Below are 10,925 nucleotides of genomic sequence, written 5' to 3'. Positions count from 1 at the left end.
TATGTTTTCTAATCCTGCTAAATTCAAGTACAAGTTCTAGGGCCTCCTAGAGATTTCTTAGTATTTTCTCTGTAGATGATCATTTCATCTACATACAAAGATTTTGCTTCTGCCATGCCAATCCTATCCTAGTTGTGTCATTTTATTGCCAGACTATTTTGGTGGGGCCTTGGTTTTAAAGTTTAATGGACCGATAAAGAGTAAGCATATCTGCCCTTGTTCCCCACCTTAAGAAGAAAGCATTGTATCTTCTCCATTCATATAAGGCATTCTTGCTGGAAGTATGGAGTACATGTCTTCAATCAGTTGAGAAGTTTCTGTTCTACTTCTAGGCTCCTGATAGCTTTTACCATGAACAGCTGTAGAATTTAGTCCAATACTTTTTCTCCAACTAGTGACAGGATCATATGGCTTTTTCCTTTCCTCTGTTTAAATGATGACTTTTGGGGGTGGCTCTTCCAATGCTGAACCAACACTGCCATCCCTATAACAAAACCACTTTCTACATACTGCCAGATCTGACTTCCAATAGTTTGTTTTGTTAAACAAATTTCTATCTATGTTCATACTTTTTTCTTCTATTATCTTTATCCAGTTTTAGGATTAGCACAATGTTAAGTTCCTAAAATGAGGGGAGAAATGTTCTTCTTTCTGCTTTAATTGTTTGATATAATTTATCAGTTAAAATGTTTATGAGCCTGTTGTTGTCATATAGGTAGGTTTTCAAGCTAGGAATATACTTTCTTTAATAGGTGCTATTCAAATTTTATATTTCCTTCAGAGTTAGTTTCATTAATTTGTCTTCCAAGGTACTTCTCAGAAGTTGTCAAATTTATTTCAAAAAAGATTTTTGTAATATGCTTTCTGTATCCTTTTAAATTCTGTAAAATCTGTGGTAATGTCTCCTAGATCTTAATATTGTAATTTTAAAAATGTATAACTGATATTGTGTAACAGGAAGAAAAGGTCTAAAAGAGCAGGGGAATTGGGAGGGGTAGGGGAAGGGAAAAAAGGGAAAGGAAAAAAATATGAAAAGAGAAAAAAATGGAAACAAGGTCTTTGCAAATAGGGAAGGGTGGAGGAGGTGAAGGGAGGGCAAGGGAAGGGAAAAAAATAAGAACCAAGATACTCATGTAAAGGTACAGGATCCCAATGATGAATGTAACTGTATTTTATACTGAAAATGTACCAATAAACTTAATGGGGGGGGAGAGAAAGAAAGTAACAGCTCTGATCTATTCATCCCACAGACCTCAGCACCTCCCCAGAAGGTGAATTCCAATAATCACCTTCTTTCATCCGTGCTCTTCCACCAGCCCAGCCATTGTGAGTTCACAGTGGCATTAGGGCGATGGCTTGCTAATTGGACTCCCTGAGTCTCCTCCCACACCAACCGAGGCTACATCTGAGCCTTACAGGTCCCTGCTCAAAGCCATTGAGGACAGAGCCGAACTGCAGAAAGAGCTCGGGGCAGAGCCAGTCCTGAGTTTTAGCTCCAGTTTTGCTACAGGCTTATGTGATCCTAAGCACATTGCTTTACTTCCCTGAGCACGGCCTCCCTCTGGAAAATGGGGCCCTATGAGAAATGTGTGGGAAATTGTTAGCTATTACTTCCGCCTTCTTCCTTTTAGTTTTTCTTCTTGATGTGATGATGCTGGAACCTAGGGCCTTGCACATGCGAGTCAAGTGTTCTAGCAATGAGTTATACCCTCAGCCTTAGCCCTCCCTCCCTCCCCCGCCCCCACCTCCGCCCCCACCTCCGCCCCCTTCCTCTCTCTTTCTGTTGTTTTGTGCTGAGACAAGGTCTCACGATGTTGCCCAAACTGGCCTCCAACTCCTGGGCTGACACCCCCCGCCCATGCCAACTCTCTGTCTCCGGCCTGCAGCGCGCTCCTCCGACCACCAGAGGCCGCTGCGAAGCCCTCGCTCTCGCCCATGTCGGCGAGCGCGGTCTCTGTGCGTGCGAGGCGCGTGCTTGTGGGAGGCGGGGCCAGAAGCGGAAGTGCAGCCGGCGTGGCCACCGCCCCGCAGCCGGACGCGGAGCGTGTCCTGCAGGCCCCGGTTGCGTGCAGCCCTGGCGGGTTTGCTGGGTCACACCTCCGGTGTGGGCCGGTCCCCACCCCCAGTCTACCGTCCCTATCCCGCTCTCCCCGCCCCATGGCGCTGCAGAGTTCGGGGGTGGCCTTCCGCAGGATCCTGTCCCACTTCCCCGAGGAGGTGAGCCTGGCTTTCGCCTACGGCTCCGGGGTGTACCGCCAGGCCGGGCCCAATTCAGACCAGAAGGTGAGCCCGGCCCCGGAGCTGGACCTCCCGTGCAGAGGCGGCGTGTTCTCAAGTACCCTTGTGCCCACATGACACCGCGCAGAGTGCAGCCCAGTGTGGCAATAGCTCTAGCCGAGTCCCAACCAATGGTAAAAGGGATGGAACCCAGGGCCTTGGCACTGAGTTACGTCCCAACCCTTTTTTATTTTTTGTTTTTGAGGCAGGGTCTAGCTAAATTGTCCATCCTGGGCTCGGACTTAAGATCCTCCTGCCTCAGCCTCCCAGAGTGCTGGGATTACATGTGCCCCACCACCCCTGGCTTCCTCCAAATCTTAAGTGTCACCGGTGGTTTGTGGATCACACAGTGAGTGAGCAGGCCTTGGGCCCTGAATAGCCACTCCATCATTTTTCACAGGTTTTCCTTTGAGCAGACCCGGAAATCCTCCAAGAAGAGACCTTTCCTTTCCTTCGTTCTCATTTCCCTACATTTAAATTAACAAGTCTTATATGCTCCAACATTGAAATCTCTGAAGTCAGTCGGAAGCCTCGGTGTCTTAGCTGATACCCTTTCATTCCTCACCCGGAGTCCTTCGGTGGCTTCCGATAAGATTTCCTCCACCCTTAATCTCTGCTGCCTCCTCTCAGCACACTTCTGCAGGGAAGAGTCCTGGCATGGCTAGCACCGCCCTCTCTGGTCTCATCCACTGCATAAGTGTGTTCTTTGCTAGCAGTGTCAGACTGTGGCTCCCCGTCCACGGGAGCAGGTTTCCCTGATATGACTCCTGCCCTCCCTGGTGCTTACCCATATACTTCCACCCATACATTCTTCAGGACGTTGCCAGGAAATTTTCTCCTTTTTGTTCTCTGGATCGTTCATTCAGTCCAAGTGAAGTTACTCCATTATGCTTTCTTCCAATTCAGTTTAGTAATAAATTGTGTCTGCTGCCCAGTAGACTCTGAGCTCATCCACGATAGGACCTGGCAGAGTCCTTTGAGCTACTGCACGAGTGCTTAGTGAGTAGCTTATTTCCCTTTACTGACTGCTTTACAGAGTTTGCCCGAGTAAATTAATTTGCTCAAGTGGATCACCTCTGCTATATTTAGTTGAAAGGCAGTGTATGGTAAGGGCTCAGCACACAGGATTTGGGGGCACCCTACTTAGGGCTGCCACTCATTAGCTCTGTGTCTTTGGGCCAAGTGCTTACCCTGGACTTCGGTTTCCTTTCCTGTGAATTAGGGATCATAGACCGTCCTGAGAGATTGTTTTGGAGATGGAATGAGTTACTGTGTGTAGTATATGTAAAGCATGTGGACAGTTCTGGCCCAGTACACATTAAGTGATGTCACTATCAATGAGAAGAAAGCTCTGCTTGGTCCTAGAGGCTGGCTTAAGTTTCCAATGCCAAGCCTAGATACTCTGTTAATTGTAGTAGCAGAGTACTTCGGAGCTCTCATCTAGCTGCTTCTCTCAGAGGTAATGCTGACCTCACTTTCTACAGAATGCCATGCTGGATTTTGTCTTCACGGTGGATGACCCCGTTGCGTGGCATTCAAAGAACCTGAAGAAGAATTGGAGCCACTACTCTTTCCTAAAACTTTTGGGGCCCAAGATGATCTTCTCTGTCCAGAATAATTATGGCGCTGGAGTTTACTACAATCCGCTGATCCTGTGTGATGGGAGGGTAAGTGAGTGGCTCTTTGTCTTAACTTGGGTTGAAGTTCTACCCTTCGCTAGTGGAATACTGGTGAAATATGTGTGTTCAGGCAGGAATCAGCCTGGCTGGATGTCGAACTCAGGACAGGCAAGAGGCGGAGCCCTCTCCTCCCCCTTGACTGTGATTGCAGTTTGAGAAGGTGGTTGGATGTGACTGACTTTCTTTTTTTGTTTTTCACCGAGTGGTTCTCAAATTGTAATCTGTTGGACACACAGACTGCAGGTCCCAAACTGAGTTTCTTATTTTCTGCTGAAGAACTTGGTTTTCTTTTTTTTGCTTCTTTGTTGTTATGTTTTGTTTCTTTGAGACAGGATCTTGCTATGTAGTTGAGGCTGGCCTTGAACTCAGCTTGAACTCACTATGTAGCCCAGGCAGGTCTCAAACTCAAGGTGATCCTCTTGCCTCGGCCTCCTGAGTGCTGGGATTACAGTGCTGGGATTAGTGCACCATCACGCCTGGTCCCATGCAGTCCTGGAGCCAGACAGGAGGGCAGAGGTAGTCAGTGAACAAAGCCTGCCGCTTCCACCGTGCAAAAGGCAGAGGTGTGTTCTTTTTCTGTAATTAGTTTTTGTTTTTTGAGACAGGGTCTCGCCATGTAGCCCAGGCTGGCCTCCAACTCACTGCAGTCCTTCGTCAGCCTCCTTAGTCCTGGGACTACGGGTGTGTGCCACCATACCCCACCCTCTGTGATTAAATTATGCTGAGTTTATCTCTAGTAATTTTCAGACAACATTACAAGCTCCAGTAAGCAAATGTTTGACCATAATTGTATGTCACCGGGGCAATATGTTTTATTTTTTATTAGGTATTTTCAGCCCAAGGAAGTTATGTGCATACTGAAATTTAGCAAAGTGGGTTTGAAAACATTTGTTTACACAAATGGGGCTTTATAACCTGAGAAATCTACTTTCAGGGTTTATGCGTATTGTTACAGAAATGAACTTGACCATGATTGTATGTGTTTAGCATTGAGAAAGAGGTTTTATTTTTGAATGTTCCTTTGTAATTATAAACATTTTCAAGAGTCAACAGCAACAGAGAAATTTACTGTGTGAAGGAGGTCAGTGAAAACTTTTAGAGAAACTTTCTGGTACTTTTTAATGAAAGGGTTGGCCGACCAGACTGAAGTTCTCAGAGCTGGAGGGATTAAAATGGGGGCTTCCTGTGTTGCCTTGAGCTTGAACTGTTGGGCTCAAGCAGTCCCCCAGCCTCAGGCTACCAAGTAGCCGGAACCACAAAGGCCTGGAACTGCAGCCAGCCCTAGGACCTAGTTTAACTCTGCCATTTCTGGTGCCACATTAAGCATGTTGTTTATTCTTTCTGGGGCTCACTTTATGTCTGAAATGAGGAGAATTAACTAAATTCTTACTTCTCAGACTGTGAGGAAATTACTGGTTTCTTCCCTTGCAGCCTGTGAGGACTAGGACTGGATATATCTAGGAGCCGCTCTGCCTTAACATCTCCTCGACCTATGTTAACGTCCTTACCTAACCTCATGTGTCGTAGGAGCCAGGCTGGTCTTAGGGGTTCTGATGGAGGAGGGGGTGGCTTTCACAGGTTGGGGTCTTTGCTTTTTAAGACAGGTTCTTGCTATGTAGTTCAGGCTACCCTTGCACTCACTATGTAGCCCAGGCTGGCCTCAGACTCAAAGAGATCTTCCTGCTTCGGCCTCCTGAATGCTAGGACACAGGCATTTTGAGTGGCTGTGGAAAGCAAGGTGCTACTCTGGTCAGGAATTTGATCTGTGTCTGTGTTAGTTACTTTTCCCGTTGCTGAAACAAAATACCTGACACCCAAAGTTAAAAGGAAAAAGGTTTATTTAGCTCACAGTTTGTAGAGGTTTTAGTCCATAATTGTCTGGCTCCAAGACAGGGTGGCACATGGCAGAGGGGCAACAATTCGTGGAAGACCTAAGGTTGCAAAGCAACAAGGAACCTTAAGAGCGTCTTTCTGCCCCTTTCATCTTCTTCAGTCTACTTAGGGCTGGTAGCACTCACGCCCTTAATCCCAGTGCCCTTGGGCCTAGCCCCAGGATGACTCAGTCACACACTGTAGATTCAGCCACCTCTAAAAAAGCGTGAGGCTTTGCGGGGGGCATCTCAACACAAGCTGTACCAGTGTTGTTATATCTTATACTTGTGGAATCAGCAGCCTGGGATTTTGCTCTTTTTTATGCCAGTTTCTCTCTTCAGCTTGTCAAGTACGGGGTGATCAGCACCAGTACTCTGATTGAAGACCTGCTCGGCTGGAATAACTTATACATCGCTGGCCGCCTCCAGAAACCGGTGAGTCTGTGTGCCTGCTTTCTGGTGGCCACCACCATGCAGCCTCTTGTCCCCACACCCTGGTCCTTGTGACTGCCCCAAGATGGGACTCTGGGAAGTGGAAATGAGTGTCATGCTCTTCATCCCCAAAAATCCATCAGCAAACCTCGACACAGAAATTGAGTGTGTGTGGCCTCCCTCACTTCCTGACATGGAGCTCCTAGACCTTTGGCGTTGGTGATGGGCTAACAGGTGCCTTTCAGCCACACCTGAGTTCATGTCTATACTAGTAAGGTGTCTTTGCTGTGTTTTGTTGGCTTCTTTTGTTTTGTTTTTACCAGTACCAGGGATCGAACTCAGGACCTTGCGCTTGCCTGGCAGCCACGGTGCCACTGAGTTACATCCCCTTCTCTGGTTTTTCTTGTGCGGAACCCAGGGCCTTGCACATGCTGGGCAAGCATCTATCCCCGAGCTGCACCCCAGCCCTGGGTGACCCTGGATGGGTCCTCAATAGTTCAGGATAGGATCTGGCCTCCTGTGGAACCAGCCAGTGAAGAGAGGGTTGAGCTTTCCAGTCCCAGCACCACCCCCCCAACCCCAGGTACTCACCACTGGCCGACTGAAGCCCAGGCAATGCACCAGCCCTAAAACAGCATGGCTCGGAGAGTTTCTGTGCTGGTGGGCTTAGTGCCCCCATCTCCACCACCAGGATCTGGTGCTGGTCCGTCCCGTGCCTTCCTGAGCGTGGGGAGCCGTTCCGCCAGTGGTCACCCAGAGGGAGGGGCTGTGGGAGCCCCCTGTTTACAGCCGCTCAGCCGGGGAGGCAGTCATGTGAGGCAGAGCCTTCTCATCTGTGGGCCGGAAGGCACCGCACAGTGGCTGTGTGAGGAATGGGGGGATTGATGGTGCGGGAAAACCTCCCTCACTTGGTGTCAGAGGGGGTGCTGGGTGAGAGACAGTTCCCCATCCCTGCATTCACAGGCTCCCTGGTGGCCTGGGCTGGAGGACAATGGCTCAGGTGCTGGGGTGCTGTTAGCACCCCAGGCCACTTCCTTCCAGAGCCCCCATGCCATGGTGGCAGCAGCACACAAATCAACGGGGGTTTCCCTGGCCTGTCCTCGCCCTAAGGCCCTTTAGGGACACTACTGAGGGAGACTGGGGAGAAGTGACAGAAACAGAAACAGGGAAAGGCGGGAGGCGCTTGACTTTCTAAGGAGTATTTACATATCCTGCCTGCCTCCCCTCCTCCTCCGAGCTTCCTGAGGATGGCTCTTTTCTTGGCGTGAATGCTGTGTTAGGGCAGCGCAGCTCTGATCTTGCTTCCCACGGAAAACGCGTTGCAGTGTCAGAGAATCTCAGGTTCCAGAGAGTACTCGGGTTTTCTCAGGTGTCCCCCATAACGGTGACAGCTTGCTGCTTTTTTATAGTCAATGGTGGGGGAAAAGTTAGAGATTTGCACCTTAGCTTGCTTGGCCCGTGTCAGGAAAACATCTTCATTGCTGTGTCTGGGCTGTCAGGCTTCCCTTGCCTTGCAGCTTGCAGGGAAAAGGAAGCCCAGGATGTCTGTGCTATGCTTCAGGCTGTGGGCGGGGGTTCCCAGGGGACATTAAGTCCACGTCAACAGAAGTCCATCACAGGCACACCTCCCAGTGTCCTGGTATAAATGACGATAGAACCAAGGTCGACGGTAGCACGTAGTGGCTACTGTGCAGCCCCTGTATACCGCTGGGCTGCTGGCAGGCTGGCTGCGGGGCAAGGACTGTCATGAGAGTGTGGGGTGGCTGGACAGGTGGACTACGGCTAACGGCTAATGGCTGGGCAGCTGGCAGATGAGGTGAGCTGAGCTGAGCTGAGCAGCTAAGAATACAGACAGGTCAGACGTTCCACCACTCTGCATCCCTCCTCAGGCTTCCCGTGTCCCAGGTGAACTTCCCCAGTTTGAACTGGTGACAAGACACACCTGAAATTTAAATTCGGGCTGGAAAGCTGGGCATGGTGGCACACACCTATAATCCCAGCACTTGGGAGGCTGAGACAGGAGGATCACCATGAGTTCAGGCCAGCCTGGACTACATAGTGAAACCCTGACTCAAAAAAACAAAAGCAAAAAAATAACTGAAGCTGGAGATGTGGCCTGGTGGTGAGCCTGTGCCCAACATAAACAAGGCCCTGTGTTCCTCCCCATCGCCAGCACACAAAATAGTGTAGCTCGTTAAAATGTCTGGAGACCTGTATATGCATTTATAGAAGTTTACCAAGCTATGCCCTTCTGATATGTGTGTTTTACTGTTTAAATGTTTACTTTAGTAAAAAACGTTTTGTTTTTTTTTTTCTTTTGTGTGCACTACCATACCACCTGCAAGGTCTTCTTAAATTTACAAAATGTGTGAGTTGGTAGGAAGGAAAATGAATATGGAGTTAGAAGCCTTAGGTGGTATTTATTTCTGCCACTTATTAGCTGTTTATGTGAACTTGGCCAACAGACTTTCCCTTCCTCGGTGACCTCGTCTGTAGAATGGGGATAACAGTGCTTGCCCTGCCTGTGCTGCAAAGGCACTGACAGCCGGAAGAGAATGGTGTGTGAGGCTCTGAGAGGCGAGCACTCAGGCACAGAGAACAGTGTCCGCTTCTGTCTTTGGTTGTCTCAATTATTTTGAGATAAAATGAGATTGAATTGAATATTTCAAAAAATTTTTAAACTAGACGTTAGAAACCTGAAATGCCATGAAGTCCTAGGTCAACTCTGGAAATTACCTGGGGTTTTTTGGTTTCTTGGTTTGGGTTTTTTAGTGGTGGTGTGGGTTTTTTTCTTCTGTGTTTGTTTGGGGGTGTTTGGTCCTGGATTTTGAACCTGACACCTATGTACACCACCAACCCTGATCACCCCAGATTTTATCTAACATTCCTAAGATAAAAATAATTCAAGACAAGGAGGATCCTCTGCAGTCATATTAGGCAAAACCGAGCACCTCTCACTTAACTTAGAAAAAAATATTACTGATAACAGTGATTATCCCTGATGTTTATTAAGTTTCTAGACAAGAAAATTAGGCAAGGAGCTGTGTTATAATTCAGTGGGACAACACGTGTTTAGTGTGTATGATCCCCTGGGCTCAACACCAAAACACAACAGAAAAAGAAAATTTATATTGTCTTTTAAAAACACTGAAAATGATGAATGGCTACTCCTCCTCCTGCCAGGGCTTGCCCACTACCCTGGGAATCGTGCCAGTCCAGGCCTCTCAGCCATCATGATAGCCTAACTACTCTTACCTCTAGGTGGCAGCAGACATCAAGCAAACGTGCAAGTCTGAGGCAAAGGGAGGGTGGCCTTTCCTGTCTTCTCTCCCACACAGTGCTGGGGATTGAACCCAGCACCTCACGTGTGCCTGGCAAGTGCTGTACTACCCGGCTGCACCCTGACCCTTTTTTTTTTTTATTTGAGACAGTGTCTTGCTAAATTGCCCCAGCTGGCCTGGAACTTGTGAACCTGCTACTTCCACCGCCCTCGAAGCTGAGATTATAGGTGTGGGCTGCCAAGCCCAGCTCAGCAGGGAGCATTTTGTACAAGAAAAAATAGGTGGCTGTTTTACGAAGGAATAATGAGGTGTTCGCTTGGGCAGCACATATACTAAAATAGGAAGGAATAATGAGAATATGAGTTTGAATTGTTTTTTATGTTTTAAAAGGAGTTACATTGTCTGAAGCTCCAAAATTGTCTGCGTCTTGCAAATTCAAATCAAATTTCTCAACCACGAGCAGGTTAAGTCTTTAAAAGGAGTATAAAAAGGGTTAAAGTAGTTAAAAAGCCAGATATTTTGAGGAAAAGTTGAGTGCAATTAAATTCTGTCATACTTTACTATCTGCTTACCCCATGATGAGGGAGATTGACTAGTTTATCTCTAGGACTGCCCTAATTCCTGAGTCAGTTATAGTGTGTGTGTGTGTGTGTGTGTGGGTGTGTGTGGGTGTGTGTGGGTGTGTGTGGGTGTGTGTGTGGGCGCGCATGCGCATGGGTGTGTATGTGTACTGTGTGGGCAGGTCACCACTGAACCACAGCTCACACCTTACAAATGCTTTTCAAGTTGAGAACCATGAAATTTTAAGTATTTAATAGAACATAGTGAATAATCCTTTGTAAGTAAAAAAAGCTCTAAAGTAATATAATCGATTTCCTGGTTAATTTAACATAACTTTGGATTTTTGTGTCTCATGTTGTTTTGAGTATACAGATGATTTTGCTTGTGTGTGTGGTTTTAGTTTGGTTGGGTTTTCTTTTAGCTCTTGTGGGTGTCACTGTTTTCCCCAGGCTGATCTCCAGCTGCTGGGCTCAAGCAATCCTCCTCCCTTGGCCCCAAGGCTTGCTTGAGTCTTAAAAGCGTTCACTTTGACTGATATTTTTGCCACCTTGTTAAGGGGATTTTAGTGTATTCATTGCAGTGTAATTTTCTTTGCTAATCATTCAGCTTTATTTTTTTGTAACAGCTTTATGGAGCTATAATTCATATAGGGTAATTCAACCATTTAAAGCATACAATTCCATGTTTTTTGGTATATTTGCAATTGTGTAACTGTCCCGAGTTTGTAGCTTTACTGATTTACATTTTGTAGTTAGAGAAATCCCAAGGGTACAAGATTCCCAAATGGCCACCGGGAAGCCTCCCTTCCTAGTCTGGGTTTTGTC

At 47.4% G+C, this 10,925-nt stretch overlaps 1 protein-coding gene across 14 annotated transcripts in view; it reads left to right on the top strand.

The window, feature by feature from the left end:
• Positions 1 to 1,984: 1,984 nt before the first annotated feature.
• Tamm41 (TAM41 mitochondrial translocator assembly and maintenance homolog) overlaps positions 1,985 to 10,925 on the top strand; it is a 63,321-nt gene continuing 54,380 nt past the window's right edge. For 5 of the 14 annotated variants that reach the window (XM_004874834.4, XM_004874833.3, XM_021252207.2 and 2 more), the window contains exons 1-3: positions 1,990 to 2,283; positions 3,762 to 3,944; positions 6,170 to 6,262. In XM_004874834.4, the coding sequence (XP_004874891.1) occupies positions 2,158 to 2,283; positions 3,762 to 3,944; positions 6,170 to 6,262 (402 nt within the window). In that variant the 5' untranslated portion in view covers positions 1,990 to 2,157. Of the gene's footprint in view, positions 2,284 to 3,761; positions 3,945 to 6,169; positions 6,263 to 10,925 lie in introns of all 14 variants that reach the window. The other 9 variants (XM_021252209.2, XM_021252202.2, XM_021252204.2 and 6 more) reach the window with 5 other exon arrangements.

This window comes from Heterocephalus glaber, unplaced genomic scaffold (assembly GCF_053883595.1).
Source record: "Heterocephalus glaber isolate CG9 unplaced genomic scaffold, H.glaber_assembly_v1.0 deba00000768, whole genome shotgun sequence".
In the NCBI taxonomy this organism is placed as follows: Eukaryota; Metazoa; Chordata; class Mammalia; order Rodentia; family Bathyergidae; genus Heterocephalus; species Heterocephalus glaber.
The sequence above is the reverse complement of the archived record's forward strand: the minus strand, read 5'-3'. Positions and strand labels throughout refer to the sequence as shown.